The following is a 22,815-nucleotide window of genomic DNA, read 5'->3' on the forward strand; positions in this document are numbered from 1 at the left end:
AGCAGTAATCTGCAAGAAATTTTCGGTGTTAACTGATCTTCCTTATCCAAACTACAGAACCCTGAGAACTCTGGAAATTCAAAGTTAAGAGAAATTTTTTCTAAATAATGTAATGCACAAGATAAAGAAATTGGAAGTTGAAAATTCCAATTTCTATGACTTGGTGCCTACAGTTTGCCCTTGAAATCTTTTTGTTATCTTGTCCTTCTCTCTGAGATCCTTTCTTATTGTTGACTTATTGCTGCCAATAAGCAGGATGAATTAATTTGTGCTCTTGACTGCTTCCACTTCAGAATTTAGTGTTACCCATGCCTAAAAATGGCCTTAAGTATTAGCACCCTATAACAAAAAGTTCCTATGTGAACATACTTTGAATTGTCCAGGTAGTTTCTGATGATGAAGTGATCAAAATGTGACCGTTTTAGTTCAGGTGATTATAGGAAACAGCGAGAAATTAACAAGGGAAAAACAATTAAAGACTGCATTGGAAGGAGTTTTCCATCTTTAGGAATAGCTTTCTATCAATTTTCCATGACTGTTGTCTCAAAGATTCTTCAGAATCATAATCAAGGAATAAAAAGGTTTTATGCAGCCTTTACGCTAAGCTAAGAGTAATAACAGCATTTTAAACTTTTAGATGCACATAGTATAGAAGATTTTCATGCTTAATTTGCAATAGATTTGTTTCAGAGCTGTCAAACTACAGATAAAAAGAGATATAGTCAAAGTAGTTTTAATCTAGATTCAGTATTTTTAATCCCACTATGCAGACAAAAAGCTCGGCCTAGAGAGCCCAAACTTTGCTCAGCAGCACAGCAAACATTATGGCATGCAACTGCAGTTCATGGTTACAGGTACCCAAATGAATTAATTCAGAAATAGATCGAGTGTAGTTTTGGCAGTCATGATTTGCATTATGAATTTTAAGAAAGGAACAAAGGTCCAGAACACAAAGCCTCTTCTGGACTCTAATTAAAAAACATAGCCTTTAAGAGGAATCTAACACAAAATAGCTTCTAGTCCCAAAACTGCATCCTTGCAAGAAAAGGAAAGAAAACCCAAACCATACATTTTTATCTGTGGAGTGGCAGGAGTGTTGCATTAGAAATTTCACTAATGCAAACACTGCTTAAAAAAGCCCTTTCAAGTCAAATTTGAAATGCATAAATTAAGAAATGTGTGAAATTTAATGGTATAGGAGTTTACAGGTCTGTCTTTACTGTCCATGATCCAGAAGAGGTGGAGAATTTGTTTTAGGACAATCAGCCTGACACCTTTCAGTATTACTTCAAAAAAAAAACAAAGGGATTTAGAAAAGAAAAAGGATTTGCTATAAACAAGTAAGTAAACCAATTTAATTTTATAACAACATAATGGAACAGAATAAAGCTGTAAAAAGACAGAAGATAAATGGCATCAATTTGTAGAAAATTATAAGAATGCATCTAAAAAAAGATAATCAGAAGCTACTCTCTAATGGGAAGATGGAATCATGGAAACAGACCTTCAGGTGACTGTGATCACCAAGTAAGTGATGTGCTTGCAATTGAACTATGGCATCAAGAAAGAGAAGTGTTTGGGATTAATACATGGAGATATTAAGCATCACAAGGTAAGGATTTAATTTGTGACTATAGTGTGATTATATGTGAAATAATTGCATTCAGACTGCACAACTGTGATTTAAAACATTGTGTTTTGGTAGCATACAGTTTAGGGAGTGAACAAGCCCATTACTTGAGAGGCCCTTCAACAGTAAAAGTAATTGTTTAAGAAATCATACAGGAAAAAATTCATGTTATAAAAATAGATTCGTTTAACTCTCCATGTAAAATTAACACATTCCTGACCAGCTCTGTTTTGTACATGGATGAGCTGTCTCTGTGCTAATGATGAAAAGGATCTAAAAGCCTAAAGGAGATATTCTGAACCAGACCTTCCTGTCACCCATGAGGATCCAAAGTAGGCCCCCAGGTTTGGGCAGTATAAGGATACAACAACATTTCTCTGGTAGAGTGCCCAAGCCTTCACCAAGGTGAAGAGAGAATCAGTACGTTTTGGGTAAATTATGGGTATTCCTCTATTAATTTATCTTTTGGGCTGAAGTAATTATGTTCTCTTCACTCTAGCAAAGCTCACACTGAAATGGAATTAACTGCTGCTTTACACACTAAACTCTATTCCTGGAGGTCAGTGGAAGCGTTGCCTGAGTGAGCAGGGTAAGGACCAGAAAATGACAAGGTGAGTCAATGTCTTCTTTCAGAACGGAGTTAAAAATTTGACTCAATTTTTTTTTTCTGAATTACGTGAAAGCAACTTTCAGCCAAATCTACAGGAGTGCTCCCCTGCACCTGGGAATGCTGGCTCAGAAAACAGGACCAAGCTAGTGATAATGATCCCCTGCTGCATAAATGATTGAAGTGTATTGATGTATAAACACTCTATCAATTAACTGAAACAATCAGGTTCAGTGTTCTTGCCCACAACTGGAGTAGCAGCTGTAGCACTGACTAGGAGTCTGAGGTGACTAATGGGAATCTTTTTGCTGTAGCTCTCTCTTTGTCACCTCATGTAAATTTCTTCATCTGTGTCTAAACACTTTGTAGTTGGAAGTATTTTCATGTGGTTGTAGGTAAATAGAAGTATGGCTTCATGTCTGGAAAAATTAAAGTATCCTTGCATTAGAATAAGCATGTCTAATTTATAAAACAATGCTAGGAATCATATTGGTAGTAAGAAAAATGCAAAATGCTAAAACCAGTGTAAGACACAGAACTGCATTTCTTGTATTTCTAAGAAATCCAAGGAGAAGTATTGCTGGGTTCATTCAGAGGGTAGCTTCTATATGGTACACATTTTGGAATCCTGTAGTGAAATCTCTCTTTGGGAATTGCACCACTCTTCTGTCCAGCACTCGAAGTTTATTAAAGTTTTGTGGGAAAAAAGCTGTTTGGCAGCATCCCAGTCCATAAGGGTCTGAGAATGATGTGCCAGAAAGATTCGAGAGGCCTAAAAAGCCACTTTGAAATATGGAAAAGCTCCTTTTTTTTTTTTCCGGGGGCCCAGTTTAGGGGGTTTCAGTCTGCTTCATGGATTTTTCTAGGCTGCAACACAGGAAAAAAAAAACCTCTAAAATTATCATGTTCAAACAAAAATGCTCATTTAGAACAAAAATATTTGAGTTTACCGTTTTTACTGATTATTGAAAAACTGGGGCTTTTTTGCACTCATAGTTATCTATCTGTAGATGTTTAGAAATGTATTTAGTGTGAAGACTTTCTTGCAGTCACATCACTACTTACATGTTGGCAGGGATTAAAGTCCATTTGTATCTCCAACTCTTTGTGTTTCTTTATACCAACATTTCTCAAAAAGTAAAAACTGTCTTCACAATTTTGTGCCACAATGATTGCCTTATCATGGACACAAGCTGCTACAAATATGTTTGCTAAACATATCCCTGCTAGGATAAAGCACAAGCATGCATGTATTCTGGAAAGAAAAGCCTATTTATTTTTCTCTTTCCTCCTTTTTAGCTGTTTTTTCAGTCACTCAACAGACAATATCTCAGCACATTTGAGTTTAAATTACTGTAAAACTGCCTTTCAATTACATTGCTTTAAAGTATTGAGGCAGGCATTGACTTGGTGGCAATAGCAGTTTTGAGAATTTGGAGCAGAAAGGCAGGAGTTTTACATAATGGGTACTGTACAAGAAACTTCCCCAAAAATTCTTCTTCCATTAATACTTGGAGCCCTATTCTAATTTAATGAACATCACAAGGAGTTTTCTCTTTGACTTCTGGAGAAAAAGGTCAGGCTCAGATTATGCTTCTTGTCTGTTCATTTTAAGGACTGACCACAAGCCTGGAGAGAAACAGAGGAACAAGGCAAGAGAGAGAAGAGGAGTCTGGTCTTTCTATATTTGAAAGATCCCTATGGTCAAACCTGGGACAGATCTGGAAGAAGACAAAGCACTGCACAGCCAAGTACCACACCATCTGGTTTTCATCTGCATAACTGAATCCAGAGATTAGGGTATTTATACAGAGCATGGAGGAAGTTTTTTTCATTTGGTGCACCCACAAAGTCATCACATGGTACAGAGAGCAGACGAATATAAGTGGGCACTCACTGAAGAGCACTAGGTTCTAATCCCAGCGCCTACAACTATTTTTGTGCTTCTCCAGAACTGAATATGTCTCTATTTTCTGTAAGCTTTCAAAATAATTCCTCTTTTTCATCAATAGTGCCATAACTGCAAAACTGCAACACTAACAGTGACTAGTGAGTATTTTCTTTGCAAAGAGGAATTGAAGAGGAAAGAATCCTTCTTACATTCCAAAACATCTTCTGCCTGCTGACTGAAGCATGGTCCAAAGAGGAGTTGGATCCTTTGAGACAGACAAGGGAACTGTACCTGGACCCCACCCATGTTTCTGTCTGTTCTAAGCATGGAGCTACAGTCTGAAGGGAAATATTTTTCCACGGTGGGGCCAGCATTTTCAGAGCTCACCTACCGGACTGAACTCTCCAGGGAGACATGAAGAGGAATGCCTCATTTCTGGACACCTACTGGGCATTAGCCTGAGTTAATTACAAAGCTGCTGAGTCCTATTAGGCCCTAAGTACCTTTGAGAGCATGAATAAGCACTGCTGGAGTACAAAATGCACCTCATAATAAAAAATGCTGGTGCTTCCACTCAACCTTATGAACTTTCAGGGTTTTGAGGCAGATGTGTAGACATTTTTAGGACTGCAATTTTGACCCACGGCATCTAAATTCCACCTGACTTGAGCATCAGTTGTTTATGTCCTTTTCTAGGCCTCATCCCAGATTAGAATCCAGAGCTCAGAAATAATCATAATATCTGCATAATGCTGATTTTCAGAACAATTTATAAATATTAAGTAATTAATCTTCATATTGCCCCTGGGCAAATATTTCCATTTTACATACTCAAAAAATTGTGATAAATTGCCATAGGCTACAACAGAGTCAGTATCAGAATGAGAATGGAGGAATTCCTGGCTTTTAGAGTAGAACTTAGTTCATGGCCCTCAGAAGGAGAAAAAAATCTTGCTGGTCAGAAAGAAGAGTTGTGCTGTTGACAGGTTTTAATTGACCGAGACCTTTTTCTTTTCAAGTGGTTTATGTTGTAGATTTGGCACCTTTCAGACTATACACAAAACTCTGCAGCACTACTTTCCAGTTCTAGTAGACTATTAGCAACACTGATGGGTAAAGAACTGAGAAAACATGTAACCAAAACTTACTTCCAGTAAAACTCGGTTTTTGTCTGGAATTAGAAAGGAATGACTGCAAAGACTATATTTAATACTATGCCAGCCTGATGCATCAGTTAGACAATCACTCAAAATAAAGAAAAGGCTTATTAGATCACTTAATCACTACCACTGGAAGCACTGTCTGTACTACACTGACATTGAAGTATTTTAGGAATCTTTAACATTTTACACTCCCTGCTTTGTTTTTTAAGATGGAAAATCCAGAAGAAAATTAATAGGAGGATTCTTTCTCCTTTTGTTGCTGAAGGAATTCCAAAATTCTGGATGCCTGAAAAAACTGTTGCTGGCATGAAAATACTGTGAGCTACCAAGGCCTTCATATAACATTCTAGGTTTGAACAGTTAAAAAAGACTCTTGCCCAAGTTCTTTTGCACATCTTCTCAATCTATTTTCTACATACACATAATAGTAGCACTGTATGTTGCCCACTGTAAAGTTCGGAGTGCTGGAAAATTCTTACATAAGAAACCATTTCTAGGCTAAAGTATCAAAACTGATAAATGTCAGTACTACTGAAATGACAAACCACAAGCCTTAGCAATGATCCATCAAATATTTCCATCATATTGGTTTTCAGGACTCTACATCTTGATAAATGTACATTGTTTTACACCCAGTAACACAATATAGCAGTTTAATTCCACAAATCTTAGCTCTACACTGTTTGATACGTTTACACTCACAACAGGCAAAAAGAGCAAAACTACAAGTAACTCACTATAGAACACATTTCATATTTTTCTGTGTGTAAAGCTGCTACATTTATTGCCCATGTGATATATACAGGAGGTCTTGGCACAGGGACCACACCTTTGCACAAAAATTCCTAGCTGAAGAAGTTGTAATGTTAGATACTGAATAAATTTAATATGGTCATGGCTGTGACACTCCTTTGGGAAACTCTCACTTCAAGTATGCCAGCTAAGAATAGTGGCACAACAGGAAAATTTGCCTGCCTATCATTCAACCCCCCCCCGCCCCATGCCTTTTCTTACAAACCCCTGTATTTTGTACTTCTCTGAAATCTCCAGATGAGAATACTATGGGGATTATGTATACATCACACTTAAGAATTTTGAAATTTTAGTTTTTTAAATGCCAGGGCTTCAATTTTAGGCCGACAGCACATCCTAGTGGGTACTCACACTATTCCATGGCTTTTGAACTATACTTCAGTCACAGCTGCATAGTCTTGTGGCCTCCTTCAGTGCATGCACTTTTCTTCCTTCCCTGTACGGAGTAACAAAAACTAAAGTTAGGATTTTGGAAGTGTGTACCAATTAATACAACTGAGATAATTCAGAAACACAGAAGACCTTACAATTGGTCCCATAAATCTTTAAAGCAAAAATGTGCTTCTGAATATGCATAATTTTAACCAATTTAAGGCAATGGACAGTAGTGTGGTTTGTTCTTTTGTTTTCATTTGCCAATAGGAAAAAAACAACTTCAGTTTCATAGGGACAGCTTTACCTGGTAAATATGAGCTTAGTAATATGTGCATATTACTAAGTACCAGGCTAATCAATAAAATGATATATTTACTCATCAAAAATACATCTATTACAGCTTCTTAATAAGTGGCTTTGCCACTCAAGCATGGAGCACAATCAGAGAGCTGTCTGTTGAACCAGACAAAAATCAAGAGAAAATGGAAAGTAAATGCTGTTTAACTCTGTCATATTTTATAATAGTCCCATTTAGAGATTTTTAACCAACTTCACATGGGAAGGGTTGTGAAGTAAGGGATACAGACATGGAAAATCTTCAAGATATTTTCTCCCAGATCACAATTTTGTGTTCACAATTTTGTATAGCTGCAAAACCTTTCAGCATATTTCCCACTCTCTGGTATTGTTATATTCATAACATATTTTCCATAGAAAAGATGAGGTGACGTGTGTGTCTTTTAAAGAAGCAGGTCTGTGAATGCAGTGCTGTAACCTTAACAGGCTCCATAAGCTGAATTGTGGTGAAAGAAGGTTTGGGGGACATTTTATGAAGAGCATTTAAGAACCCCATGATTGTGTAGTCTGGAGAAACAGAGGCTGAAAGGTGATCCCCTTAATCTCCAAAGCTTCCTGAAGAGAGGAAGTAGAAAGGGATGTGCTGATTTATTCTGCCAGGCATCCAGTGAAAGGACAGCTGGGAATGGTTCAAAGCTGCATCAGGGCAGGTTTAGAAAGCATTTCTTTACCATGAGAGGAGTGAAATACTGAACAGGATTCCTGGTCAGCTGGTTGATGCCCCAGACCTGTCAGTGTTTCACAGGTGTGTGGACAAGGCCTTTAATAACATATTTTAACTTTTGGTCAGCATTAAAGTTCTCAACGAGAAGACTGTTGTAGGTCCCTTCCACATGAAATAATTCTATTCTAGTCTAGTCTAAATTTGCCTGCTGAATATTTGCAATAATCAGCAGGCAGCACACTTCTGCAGGAGAACCTGATACCATGAAGGAAGGAAGGCAGTGACCCTCCTGTTCTTAGATTCACATATTTCTTTCCCCTTCTTGAATCAGTTTCAGTTGTTCTAGGGCAATTTTATAACCTGATAAATTTTTGGTTGTTTGTTTATGGTTGAAGTGTTTAAAATCATTATATGTGAGAAACAGATTTTGTGCTACTATTATGTGGCTTTTCCAAAGGCTCAAAAATCAGAAGTCAGTTAAAAGGATCCCCATTTTTTAGTTCATGGTCTGCTGCTGCCTGACTCACATTCGATGTGTTACTGCCAGTGTTAACATCTTAATTTGGCTGCGAGGAAAAGCTGCCCAGAAATAGTCCCTGTGCCCCACCTACAGGCGAATCATCATTCCCTCCAACGCTGTGCAGGTCTCAAAAATTCTCTCCTGAGAAGGGGAGTGAAAGAAGGGAGAGGCTCCAGCACTCTCAGCTTTGTTAGCAAGCCCAGCTAGGTACATACACTGTTTTAAAGCTGTTTAAAGTTGCAAGGTGAGAGATAACAGAGGGGTTTTTGTCAGTCCCCAAACATTTCCTAAATGAGAATTGACAGTGGCTGTTACAGCAGGTACAGCCTAAGAACAATACTGCCAACTTCTCTAAAGTAGAGATTATTTTCTGGAATAATTTCCAATCAGAATTCAGGAATCCTTGCTGTAAATAAAACAGTTAACATAAGGAATTCTCAGTAAAAAGCTCTTAACTTCTCAGCAGAAGGACACATAACAGGTGTAGGGGGATACAGTATGAAGGTGGTATAGAATGTAATTTTATCTACCAGTTGCAGCTGAACCAATTACTAAAGATCAGGAGCAGGCCTGATGTTAACAGGCCACACCTGCAGCCAATAAGAACAGTGTTATAAAAGAGTGGATTGGTGGGATCTGGAGTCAGATGGCTGCTGCAAGGACCAGGGACAGTCAGTGCTTAGAGGAGATGTCTGTGAGAAACATCGAGGAGGTACCAAACTCTGGAGATGTGGAATGCTTGCACTGTAATGATAATAGAACTCTTGATATATAAGACAACAAATAGGTAGAGGAGAAAAGGAGCTCTTCAGGTAATACTATTTGTATAAATAAATGTATTTTTATGCTTAATGAAAACATTTTTATTTGGAAGGGACCTCTGGTCATGGTCCGCATGATAGTTTTCTTTTTTCACAGATGGTGGGGTATGGGAAGGATTTGTTTCTGTAATCTTTGTCAGAGCCAAAAAATTTTATTGCAGAGGCGCTGAGCAGCAACTTTTCCCATCATATTTTGTCCCATACTATATGGCAGCAATCTTATTCCCATGAATGACATAATTCAAATGGTTGAGATTTGAAGGGACCTACAGAGGTAACTAAAAATTCCCAGCTAATTACCATGCACAAATTTGAGTGACCAAGAAAACAAAGAAGCGGCATTTAAAGTTACCACCCAAACTGCTGCTTGCAGATTCTTCTGGATCCGAAACTCGGTCACTCTCTTACATGATCACCTCCAAAAGAAACAAGGAAGTAATCAGAATATGTGGCAGCATTTCCCTAACAAAGATCAATTTCTTATAACTGGTGACAGCCCTCTGATGGAGAAATAATGATGGAAAGGAAAAAAGTAATTAAATTGAATTTTTAAATGTCATTAAGTTTTAATAAAATGAAATAAAAATGCTCTGGAAAGGTTGGTGGTGTAAGCACCAGGGAGGAGAATAGACTGACTGGGTGTTTGCTGTTGGATGTGACATCAAAGAGCTGATAGTGAGACTACCATAATTGAGGGGAAATCTGTTTTTTTCACTGTATGAGAATTAATCCTTACTGACCATCTCACAGGGAAATGATGATCAGGCAAGAGGGACAGCCTGGTTATAACTATGCATCTGCAGTTCCATAACACAAAACAAGAACAAAAAATGATTAAACCTATGAAACAAATGGCAAATAAAAATATAATTAATGTGTGCAATAAGTACCACATAATTTTCCAGCCACAATTATAAAATAGTCTGTTTCCTTTGCCATTTTAATTTAGTAAAATTTTTATAGGGTTCCATAATCCCAGTTTGTTATATTTTGACATAACTCGCCTTTAAATAAACTTGGAATTAATGAGAGCAGAATGTACATAATGATTGACACCAACAATAATTCACATCAGTCTTTCCAGTAGCAGGGAATGCTGCTAAATACAGCTGTTATCTGCTGGGGAGTAGCTTTGTTACTCTTTCTCTAATGTCAGAAGTCCTAATAGTTAGTGAAAGTGAACTCTGTCCACTTGGTTTTTACTAGTATTTCACAAGTAACTTCTCGCTGAAAGCTAGAAAGAATATGTGTGTTCTGGAGATGGAATCAGTGCCACGCAGTGCTGCTCCCGGGCAGCCCAGACACTGCTTGGGAAACCGCCCCCTTCTCTTACATGTCAATTACAACTTCTCCACAGAAATAACAGGTCCTGCTCCTTAGCACCTCTTCATTCATAGGGGTTCTTCCAGCACGTTTTAGTGACAGCACAAAATAAGATCGGCATTTGCCTCCTGCAGAATTGGGAGCTGCAGTTCCTCGGCCATTAGGCAGCGTTACCACCTGCGCCCTCAGCTCCTCCCCTCAGGGCCTGTGTTTGCCGCTGACCGCTGCGGGCTCGGCTGGCAGCCAGCAGCTTTTACACGGCACTTGCGAACAAACGTTCAACAAGCAGTTGCAGTTTAACACCTGTTCTGCGTTATTTTGCAATCACTGCAATTTTGCATTACTGGTGCGCCCGCAGGAGCTTTCACTCCTCGGCTATGTCACAACCCACTGCTGGCATAGCGAGGTGCGGCTCTGCAGGGCACTGCGCACCCCAGGCGGCCCCAGGGAGGCACCGCTCAGGCCCGTGCCGGGCAGGGCAGTTGCAGCAGCGGCTCCGGGCTATCCGGCACCGCGGCCATTCCCTGACGCTCATTCCCTGATATTCATTCCCTCCCTCAGCTCCAGCCGCTGCGGAGCGCGGCACAGCCCACTGCCGCCGAGCGGGGGGGGACGGGTGGAACACACCAACCCTCCCAAAGCTGAGGGGGGCATGTCTGCGCGCTTCCCCCTGACTGTCCCGGGTGGGCGGGGCAGCGGTGATGGGCAGGGCGCGCAGCCAATCAGAGAGGCTGGCGGGAGGGGCGGGGCAGCCGGAAGCGGCGCCGGGCGGAAGAGCCGCGGGGACTGGGCTGGGCGCCCCGGGGTGGGACCGGGCCGGGATAGGGAGCGCCGCCGGCATACCGAGGGCAGCCGGGAAACGGAGCCGAGGCGGCGGCCCCGCCGGTGATGCGCACTCCGCAGGGGCTGCCGGCCCGCTGAGGTCGGTGCGAGGAGCGGCGGCGGCGCGGCCATGCCGTGCACATGCGGGAACTGGCGGCGATGGATCCGGCCGCTCGTGGTGCTGCTCTACATCGTGGGGCTGCTGGTGGTGGTGCCGCTCTGCGTGTGGGAGCTGCAGAAGCTGGAGGTGAGCGGCGCGGCCGGGCCGTGGGCAGCGGGCTCGGCCCCGGGGAGGGAGCGGCGGGGAAATAAATGTGCTACCTCATCGGAAAAGTGTAAAAGTGTGGAAATCACAGGTGCCAGGGGGATGGATCCAGGCTCTGCTCCGTGGTGCCCCCCAATAGGACAAGAGGCAACAGCAGAAACTGATGCACAGGAAGTTCCACCTGGGTATGAGGAAGAACTTTACTGTGCAGTGACCACACATTGGAACAGATAGTCCAGAGAGATTGTGGAATGTCCCTTCCGGGAGGTATTCAAGAACCATCTGCACACAATCCAGTGCCATGTGCTCTGGGATGACTCTGCTTGACCAGATGACCCAATATGGTCCCCTCCAACCTGACCCATTCCCTGAAAGGACAGGCTGGAGAAGTGCCATGATGCTGCTGGACTCATTTGTCCTGCTGCTAAAGCCCTAGTGAACTTCAGAGGAGCACAGCAGTATTTCTTTCCCCTTCTGTTTCCATAATAGTTGGTGTTTGAACAGTTGGTACAATTCCCAAGAAACTCAAGTCAGCCAAGAGTCTCAAAGTGACAAGAACAGGTCAGGTTGGAGGGGAGCACCTGGTCCAACCTCCCTGCTCAAGCAGGGTCGTGTCCAGACTGTTCTTGAGTATCTCCAGCAGGGGAGACTCCCCACCCTCACTAGACAATCTGTCCCACTGTGAGGTCTCTGCACAGTAAAGGAGTTCTTCATGGTCAGGTGAAACTTCCTGGGCATCAGTTCCTGCTGTTGCCTCTTATCCTGTTGCTGGGCACCACCAAGAAGAGTCTGGCTCACTCCGTAAGTTCATCCCAGAACTTAGATCTTGAAACTTAGTTCTAATGCTGGCATTCATAAAGGTATTTCTGTCTGTTTTGGGAGAATTTAGTAGAGCATCTCTGTGGATAGAGATGCTCCTGTTTCGTGCTGGTGGTACTGTAACTGTGGTGTGTGAATTACACACATATGATCACATCACTTCTCTAACAAGAAGTAAAATTTTAACCTTAAAATATATGTGTTGTTCATTGTGATACAGGTCTGTGGCCCTGGAGGTAAGTTTTTTCAGGGTATAATTTTCAGGACTTAATGACAGTAAGATCTGACTTGAATGTGTTTAAAATTTTCTGGTTTAAATTCCTGTTCTGATGCATAACGCATGCTCAGCATAATAGGTGTTTATATCCAAGTTTCTACCATTAAGTCTGATACTTGTAGAGAAACTGATCAGAAGTAAAACTAGAAAACAACAGGAGACATGGGATGTTGATGTAACATAGGGGATCAGAAAAACGATTCTCATCAAAGGAAACTGACAAGTCTCCCATGTTTCTCAGGTTTTGGTACTTAGGATCATTAGTTGTTTTTCAGAGAGCTTTGATTTAAAATTTCAACCCTGTGTTTTAGCAGACATTGTGGTTTTATGTGTCTACATCCATATCTGTTTCAGTTTGTTAAATGAAAACTGATTACTATTTGAAACTTGATTTTAAAGCTAAAAAGACTTTAAATCCACAGGTTTTCAGAAACTTTGTAATGCAGCACTAATCAGGACAAGTTCCATATACATAAAACAAGGACCCTGTTGTGGGTTTCAGTAATGAAGTACTGGGCATTACTCTGCTTTTGTGAAATGTTTTGTGTACTTGTAATAACTTGACAGTATTAAGACTGAAACTTTGATCTTGCAAGGTTGGAATTCATACCAAGGCATGGTTTATCGCTGGGATATTTCTGCTAATGACTATTCCAATATCTCTCTGGGGGATACTGCAACACTTAGTCCATTATACTCAACCCGAGTTACAGAAACCAATAATAAGGTAATATTTCACGTTTTACCTATGCTACAAATACTGGATTTAATTCAGACTAAAAATACCTTTAGTAATGTAAAATGTTCTTTTGTTGTAACAGGATTCTGTGGATGGTGCCGATTTACAGTTTAGACAGTGTAAGTGTTCCCTTGCTGTTACCAGCTCAATCAAATTCTGTTTGTTGTGGGAGTGAGGGAAAACAGTGTCAGGCAGAAACTGTGCTGCATGGAGGGGTAGTCCTAGAAACTTCTGGGCATTCCTGTTTATGGAGTAAGTCAGAAGCATAGCTCTAGTCATGCCACATTCTTCTTTTGGAGATTTGGGGTTGCTTTTGATAACCTTTCTTAACCCTGTCCTTGAGTATCCTTTATGATGGATGTGGAAGGGGGTGTGACAGGACCCTTATTTTAAGCCTTCCATCTTAATAGCAGAAGTGGGAACAGGACTGATCCAAGAGCTGCCTCAAAATTCAGTGCTGTACCTTCCTTACCCAAGTTAGGCTTACTACTAGAATTCTTTCCTGAGTTATGCTGAGTGCTAAAATGATTCCTTTTTGGCTCAGGGGACAAAGGATAACATCCTTTGTGCAGTACAACAGCATTGTGATAGTCAGAAACTGAGAGCTCTGACAGCTGATCAATAACCAGTTTCACTAAAAGTAAAAAGTCGGGTTTTGGTTTGAAACTCAGCTGTGTGTGTTATTTTGTAGCTGTAGCATTGCTCTCCCCTTAGCCCTGTTTGGTCAGTGCCTGCTGGCTCCAGAGCTTGCTGAAGCAGTGTTGTCGTTGGGATCCCTTTTGTCTTTCTCGCACATAACCTCTTGTGTACCTCTCTTCTTGCAGTGGATAGCTTTGAAATACCCCAAGATTGCAATATATGTGGATACATGTCGAGAATGCTATGAAGCTTATGTCATCTATAACTTTATGGTTTTTCTTTCAAATTACTTAACCAACCGGTACCCAAACCTGGTGTTAATAATAGAGGCGAAAGATCAGCAGAGACATCTGCCCCCTCTCTGTTGCTGTCCCTCGTGGGCTATGGGAGAGTGAGTATATCATGACATCTTCAAGCTCTGGCCTGTGTAGGCAGTTCCAAACATTTTGTTTTCATTTTTAGCAGCATAACAATTGCTGCTTGATGGAGGGAGTTTATGGCTTGTATGTGTTTGGTCAGCTGTGAACCTCTGCTGAAAGCAGCTGTGGATGAGTGACAGTCTAGCTATAAAACATCCTGTGAATTTGACTTAGTTACTAACATGCATGGATTGACTCAGGGGGTGCTGAAGGAAGCTTTCTTATTTTTAAAAATATTAAAAAACCTCTCCTGGAATCTGCTTCTTTTGCTGTTTGCCAAAAACCTCATGTGAAATTGGGAGTAGACTGGGTAGCCTGTTGTTTTTACTTCAGGTGAAGGGTAAAAGGCCTTATGCATCTATACTGTCTATTTCTGAATGCTTAAACTGATAAAATATCTCTCTCTCTCAGGAGATTTTGATTTTGATAAAGCTGTTTGGGGTGAGGGGAAGGGAAGGTGGGCTTCAGTGGTCACAGCTTCTTTATACAGTTTGCCATACTGGGCAAAGAGCTTTGGTTCTCTTAAGGGTTTAGGGTAATTATTATGATTTTTAAATCTCTTATATTTAGACTCAAAGTTTTTCTTACATCTTCAAACACAGCAAAAATTGCATTCTCTTTGTTTAGCCCAGCCAGAAGCTTTTCATGGCTAAAATAAGTGAATCGTTGAATATTTACTGTAACATGTCTGTAAAAATCCAGCTCTTTTGTGTATTTTGTGTATACACACTATATGATGCAACATCTTAAGTCCTGGATGTAGAAGTTGAAATTACCATCAAATTAAATTTTAACTTAGTAAATCTACTGAGAATAGGACTCATCCATAAGAGAATTGTATTTAAATCCCTGTACAATTAATTTTTTGTTTCTCTTTCAGAGTTTTATTATTTAGATGTAAACTGGGTGTTTTGCAGTACACTGTTGTCAGACCATTTACTACCATCATTGCTTTGTAAGTACACTGATAAATAATTAATATTGGTCTTCAGGATATGATTTTGAGTTACACTGGAAAGAATTGTCATGCCCTTTGTATTGGATCAAGGCAGTTTGGAAGCAGACTCGTGTTGCATGCTAAATGGGTCCCAACAATTTGAATCAACTTACGATTTCTTTATGGCTTTTCTATAGCAAATGACTATTTGCAGAATTGGAATCATAAATACTTAATGCCAGCTTCTGTAATCAGTGGGATAGAATGTGAAGCACTGTTGGGGTGGGAAAAACATTTTTATTATCTCAAGTTTTAGATTCTTTTTCCCTCCTCCCTTTTTCTCATTGACTTCAGCAACTGAGAATTTTTAAAGGCAGATTTCTTGTAACTTCTAGAATTTTTTTAACTTCACATGTGTCAAGCTTGACTGTGTGCCTTCATATCATACAGCCTGTGTCTGTAAAGGAACAGTAGACAGTCAGGCATGATGATACTGAAAGCTTAATTTCATGAGCTTTGCATTGATGGTCATTACTGTTAATTCTGTGAGATTGTGAAAAAAGTTGCTACTCACGATGAATATCCATATAAATATTTCTATTTTTTATATATATATATATATATACACATGCTGTTGGAAACTGATTCTTGTGCAGGCCCCCAGTGCCCATATTTGAGTACCAGAAGAGGTTTTGAATTCTAAGGATTGACTGATACAGTGAAGATGTAGCACTTGAGGGAAGTGATCTGTTACTCCATAGTGATTAATTCTAAAAATTCTTCCAGAATTTGTGAACTGGTGGGAGTGTATGATGAAGGAAACTTCAGCTTCAACAATGCATGGACTTACCTAGTTATACTCAACAACATGTCACAACTAGTGAGTATCAGGAGTACATCTTTCTGCTCTTGGAATTCATCAGTATTATGTGAATCTTCTAGGTGAACTGTTGGCAGTGATTGTGTAAATGTCTGGTAATTCTTACAGGTAGAATATTTTCTATTTTAAGTCAAAAATGCTGTCCGTTAAATATTATGTATGAAAAAACTGGAAAACCAGATAATCTAAAACTTTGTTATTTTTACAATGAAGCTCTATTAAGTAAGCACCTTTCTACCCCAAATTATTTGATGGGTGAGGTGGTCTGGCCCAGGCATTAGAGCTGCAGACCTGCCCCTCTCTGGTAAGAGATGACTCCACTTGCTTCCCTTCAGCACTCATACAAAGAATCAATATGCTAAAAATTCTGTGTTAAAAATGGTGATAACATTCACAGGAAAAAATGGAAATGGTGTGTGCAGTGCTGAGAGTCTGGCCTACCCAACATCTTTTTTTTGTTGGGTCAGCTGTCAGATAATGTCAGGGTAAGATGTCAGCCTCTAAAATTGAGAGTTTCATTTTGGAGTCTATGGATTGCTCTTACTTCTCTTGCCAACAGCAGCAGGAGTCAGAACGGCATAACAACTGGGATCATTTGGAAATTCTGTCCTCCTCCTCCTGCTGCCACCCCTGTGTTTGATGGGTCACTGTCACAGAAGAAGCTGTAATTGCTTTCTGCTATCACAGCAGTCCCAACAGCAGCACCAACTTCTGTGTCCTGGTTGAAATTATTGGAATTTCAGGAATAAAAAAAAAAAAAAGGCTTTAAAACAGAAAGTCTTTTTTTATAAATAAAAAAAAAAAACAGATAGCATTTTAAGGTTGTCTCATGCTATGATACATGTTTTAACTAGAGATGGTGTAACAATTCCCTCACAAAATAAACATGGGTTTGAAAGCTTTCATTCATTTTCTTTTCCTTGTCAGTTTGCCATGTATTGTCTGGTGCTGTTTTACAAAGTACTGCGTGAGGAACTGAACCCTATCCAGCCTGTTGGCAAGTTCCTTTGTGTGAAGATGGTAGTTTTTGTTTCTTTCTGGTAAGTGGATTTTTTACTTGTTACTTCTTGCTCTCAGGGCAGATTGTAGATGAGCTAAAAAGGCTGGATTTGTTACTGAAGGCTTAGAATGTCTACCCGTAATCTTAGTGAGCTGCAGTGAGGGGAAGAGGGTGCTACTGTGTTGGAGAGAGCAGTCTTGTTCACTTAAAATTATTTTTTAGACTTGCTCTTTTGTAAGGTGATTCTCAAGAACATAACTTATTTTAGACTCTTTACTTACAGTTATTTCAAAACTAATTTCCTTTTAAAAATAAAAAAATTACTTGTTCAAAATAAGTTACTGTAAGTTAAATAAAAATTGCTGTTTGAGCATTGCTTACACTTAGCTGCTAATGAGGGAGTGTATTTGACTATCAGAGCATTACTCTCTGAGCTACAGCAACATCCTGAAAGAGAAGGAACTTGTTCTAATGACTAACTGGAGTAACAAACTCCTTTAGTTTTTTGTTCTGTTGGTCTTTAGGGTCAGGGATGAATGACATCTCTTGTTAAGTTTGTTTCCTCCTCTTAAAATCTAAGTATATGAACAGAAAAGTTTTTTTTAAGATTCTTCCTACGTATACATATGACCAGATTTGCTTGCAGATTTTTGGCACTACTGTTACAATTCTAATACAAAGATTTCTTATAATAAAATCTCTTTATAGGCAGGCTGTGCTCATTGCATTGCTGGTGAAGGTTGGTGTTATTTCTGAGAAACACACCTGGGATTGGCAAAGTGTGGAAGCTGTGGCTACAGGCTTACAGGTAGGAGCAGATGGTTATTTCTGGGCAGAAATGGTTATATGTAACATGACATAGCTGATCTCAAGGAAATACTTGGAAATACTGAAGGAAATAACACAGGCTTGATTAGTAATGATTTATTCTAAGCAGGGCTAAGTTTCAGCCAATGAGCCCATGTGAGTTTTATGCTTAACACTTCTATATCCATGGCAGAAGGAATGTGCTCCAGTGAAATATGTCTGGATATCCTTACATTTCTTCTTGCAGGTATTCGTTGTAGAGCTGCTGCTTGTTAAATTATCTGTTTAAGTGAAGTCCTGTGTGTGTAGCTCTCTGAAAGCTGCCAGGAATATCCTGGTGGAAAAGTAGCTGGTGTCAGTATCCCAGGGCAATTGCAGCCTTTCAGTTGTAGAAGAAACCCAGAACTATTTTTCTCCAGTTGTGAATGATTAAGTCAGTATCTCTGTCATTGCAGGATTTTATCATTTGTGTGGAGATGTTTCTGGCTGCTATTGCACATCACTACAGTTTTTCCTATAAACCTTATGTTCAAGAGGCTGAAGAAGGCTCATGCTTTGACTCCTTCCTTGCAATGTGGGATATTTCTGACCTAAGGGCAGATATCTCCGAACAGGTTCGAAATGTGGGTAAGTGACAGGATTTGTACAATCTATCAACAGCATCTGTATTTCCAGCTTCATGTCACACTATTGCCCACCTTTATTGAGAACATTCTGTTACCAGTTCAGTGGCAGCTGCATGCCTAGAGGATTTCATGGTTTATCTGGCACTTTTTTCTTTCCAGAATTCCTGACTGATTTAGTCTAGATTTTAATTTTTCTTTTAACAAGAAAAGGTTGGGTAAGTTGTTTTTCTCTTAAATGGAAAGACATACTTTTCTTTATTAAAATTAACAATGCCCATGTAAAACCAATACAAAACAAAGACTTATCTTCTAATTTAACATGACTGTGTTCAAAGACTAGTGTTGGAAGGATTAAAAAATCTTTTCATTTTGCATAATTCTAGGGAGGACAGTTTTGGGCCAGCCAAGGAAAATGTTTTTTGCTGAGGATCATGAACAAAATGAGCATACAAGTTTACTGTCTTCATCTACTCAAGACCCAATTTCTGATGCTTCTTCAATGCCATCTTCACCCATGGGTCACTATCAGGGGTTTGGACACACTGTGACCCCTCTCACAACACCAACGACAGCCCCTGCAGTGGATGGGATTTTTAACCCTTCTGCCAGTCAGGATGCTGAGGAATCCCCTGAACTAGAGAATAACTTAGCAGAGAAAGCTCTGGAAAAAAGTTAAACTTGCCTTTTCTTTGAATGTGTCAAGGAGTCATTACATACTTGCCACACGTGTCCTGTTAACATGTACTGTTAAGGATGGAAGTTGGAGAGCTTGGGAAAGCTGCTGCATGCACAGGAAGAGGATATGGCATGGCTATAACTGACATCTGAATCCAGAATCTATGATGGATGTGAGCATCTGTGAGTACCCCATGGATATGAAACACGCACACTGTAAAGGTTTCTGCATAAATTTAAGCATCATCTCCTTAAACTGCTAAATGCTTCCACATCATATCAAAGTTACACTGAATTTCATTAGTGCAAAAGAAACATTAAAAAAAAAATCATCTGCTCATATAAAAATGAAGTGCAAGTACTACTAGCAATGGGAAAGCCTAATTTCAGGAATGTATTTTAAGGAGAGCAGTAGCAAGAACTGTTTGTGTTAACTTTGCTTGTCTTAATGATGGTTAACTTCCATAGCCAGTGCTGAATGGAATGTGAATGGGTGAAATGATAGCTTCTGTACAGATGCCACCTTCTTCCCATTCCTACATAGCTAAATCAAGTCCCTTATGAAGATAGTTACTACCAAGCACTAGTAAAGAATCTCTACAAAGAAAACATTCCCTGCAGGCCTTGCTATCATGCCCAGATCATGTGGTTGGTGTATCTGTTGTCTTTGAGGCTCATAGTTTGTCTTTTATATCCAGAAGAGACAGCCAGGATGGTAGGTTTTGGATTAATACTTTACCTTGACTATTCTTTTCCCTAGCCTTCTAAAATAAGAATCATGGTTACTTACCTTAAAATACATGGAGGGGGAATGAAGGATATTGAAAAGGAAGTAGAAAACAAAACTGATTTCTTTATTTTGGGCTGCAGTAAGTTCTTTAACACTTAAGTTTTTTTAAGCTGTTAAAGCAGGATATCTTCTGTGTGTAGTAATTTGTGTTCTTAAATTTGTGTCTGTCTGTGATTGTATTATGCTTCTAGAATAGCCTGGATTCAAATGTAATAGCTATTTTTTTTCCCAGAGAAGACCTTTGCTGAGGTAAAACTATGTAGTAATCTAATACTGGAGTTACTAGGGCTAGATTTCAGCCCAAGAAGCAGTACACTTGTATCAAAATGTTACTTTGCAAAAACTGACAATGTCAGTTTTTTGTTTTTATCCCATTATCAGATTTTTACTATTATTGCATGTTTGCAATCTGACAAAAACAACCAAACCAGTAGAGCACTACTTTTTAAATGACAAGATCTTAAGTTTCTTTTTCAGCATTGTTAGCATTTCCAGGATAAATGTTTAACTTCTGGCTGTCAGTAAATTCATCTTAAGTGCTTCTTTTGCAGTACTAGTGTGATGTAAATATTGCGCCTTACTCACTAGGCTGCATATTTTATAGCTGAGTATGTACTTGCTGTATCTGAAGTTAGTGAGAAAGTGAAAATCATGATTTTCCATTTGCCAACTCATTGCCTTTGTTGTAAATAAGCAATTAAAGATTTTATTTAAACGGTTCACCTTCTATCAATTTGATTTACTATTACAGTAATTTAAGAGTGTGAATGGTACATGACTACAACCATCGTCATAGCAGAAGAGGATCTTAAGTAGAACTGCTGCAAGAGTTTGTGCTTTCAGTATTTCATGGCTTGTACTGTAAAGGGAATTCTTGTTTGGGTTTATGAAGAATCAGAATCTTTAATCTATGATCCCAGGTCTCACTTATGCATGTACCAGCTTTGCTCTAAAACGAAACAACTTGTACAGGTTCACAGTGCATTGGGACCTCAGTGCCCACTGCAGCACAACCAGAAATAACCTCATTTCCTGCATCTGTACAGGTAAGAAGGGGCAGGGGCAGGAGGATTATCTGAGGGAGCAGGGCTGCTGCAAGCAGAGTAGCTGCTCTAACTCTTCAAAAACCTCTGGAGACATTTTTTAATACTTGAAGTTACGTCTGTTTGGTGTAAAACAGGTTCAGCGAGGACTTTGATAGGAAAACAGATTATTTAAGTGTCTTGGTTAATTCTTTCAGGGTATTTATTGAAAGCTACTAAGTTATTATTATTCAGTTATTCTATTTGCACAATATAATATTCCTGCTTGTTTGTTTCTTTCTGGGAGAAAAGTTATTTTTTTAATTGCAGCAGCTTATAGGATTGTACCTTTCCCTAAAAACTGCCAGTGAATTTAAAAAATAAATACAAATCTTGCAATGATACCTACCCTGTCTTTTGAAAACCACTACCACAGTATTCCACAGCAAAACCTATCACAATTACATAAAAAGTTAATTTGCAAATAGTTCATTTTCCTCTTAACTGTATTTATTCCTCTGTTGTTTTATGCCAAATCTCCTCCCAAGTTTTTTGATCAGAAGTCTTGAGGATTGCTCTTGCCTTACTCAAGGAGACTAGAATGTCTTTCATTTGTCTTGTAGCAATTTTCCTTTCATCTTAATTACTAAAATCTTAATAAATACACCTAACCTACTCTGTAAGGTTTTTGTCTTTATCAGAGATCTTCTTGCACAAGAAATGTAAACACTTTTCTATACAACTGCACTCTGGTGAAATCACCATTACCAGGTTTAGTTGTGTCAGACTAACTTAAAATTTTATGGATCATGGTTTTGGGTTTAAGAAGCACTGTGTTTTATGTAGTATCAAAAGCCTCTGTCCTATACTCTAACTCACTTGCATTTCATTACATATTGTACCCCTTGGATAAGGGATGATATCCAGTTACTTTATCTTCAGAAAACATTACTTTGTGCCTCTACTTAGGAAAAAAATAAAATGGACATGTTTCCTCCAACCTTCCAAAAGCAGCTTTATTACAGCAATTTCTCAGGTGCAGGTTCAGCTGAGGCTGGGACAACTCCAGCTCTAACAGTCCCTGAAGTTAAACTGAGTGGACTTCACAGAAATTGATATATAGAAATAAGTTAAACTATCTGAAATGTTTGACCTAATGAAGAGTATATAATGGCTTCAGCAGGCCCAGAACTTACAGAAGAATCATTTTTGGATGGCTCTTTATACTGGCTGCTGTTAAGGCAAGATCACAGAATTGCCTCTTCTCCATTCAACAGACTACACATTAAAAAGAAGCTTAGCTACAGAAAAATCTTGCTAACAGTCTTCCTCCTCTCTGCAGAGGTAGAATCAGTGCTGAGTTCAAAGCTTTTATTAGTCTTCCACTTGTGTACAAATTTAGTAGAAGGAACTGGTTACCTGCATTATACCAGGATGTAATGCTGTAGAAGGTAGTCAGGAGCACTGCAGTGACAGTTGTATTTTATGCAACTTTCTACAGATAAGTTAATTCCAATTGTATTCCTAGAAAAAAATTTCTGGGGGATTCTAAAAAGTTTACCAGTTTTACCTTCCATTACATAGCTTGAGTTACCCAACAGCAGTCCTTTACAGCTTTTTAGAACGCTCTGTGTGCAGCACTAATTAGTGATCCTGCAGCTGGAATGCTGTTCAGTCCTCCCACAAGGGGAACATCTCAATACACTGATGTAGGAGGCTCTGGCAACTGCGAAGTTGAATCACAGTTTGAGAAACAAGGACTCTGTCCCAAACAGCCACAGCTGTTTATGGCTAGAACAGGAACCTGGGTACTTTTTTCCCCTCACTACAGCTGAGTTGGTAGCAGAACTCTGTCCCACTGCTGCAGCCACTACACAAGCCAGCAATCAGGTTTGTGCTGCACTGAAGACAATACCTCCTCTAGCTTGGTAGGA

General features: G+C 39.5%; 1 protein-coding gene across 1 annotated transcript; it reads left to right on the forward strand.

Annotated features, from left to right (window-relative positions):
• The first annotated feature begins 10,980 nt into the window (after window positions 1-10,980).
• On the forward strand, window positions 10,981-21,744 carry TMEM184C (transmembrane protein 184C). Its single transcript, XM_058803492.1, has 10 exons — window positions 10,981-11,233; window positions 12,944-13,074; window positions 13,169-13,205; window positions 13,911-14,116; window positions 15,025-15,099; window positions 15,868-15,961; window positions 16,889-17,001; window positions 17,670-17,769; window positions 18,224-18,395; window positions 18,778-21,744. The coding sequence occupies exons 1-10, from the start codon at window positions 11,117-11,119 to the stop codon at window positions 19,068-19,070; spliced, it is 1,338 nt and encodes a 445-aa protein (XP_058659475.1). The 5' UTR covers window positions 10,981-11,116; the 3' UTR covers window positions 19,071-21,744.
• Window positions 21,745-22,815: the final 1,071 nt, after the last annotated feature.

This window comes from Ammospiza caudacuta, chromosome 4 (genome assembly GCF_027887145.1).
Source record: "Ammospiza caudacuta isolate bAmmCau1 chromosome 4, bAmmCau1.pri, whole genome shotgun sequence".
Taxonomy (NCBI): Eukaryota; Metazoa; Chordata; class Aves; order Passeriformes; family Passerellidae; genus Ammospiza; species Ammospiza caudacuta.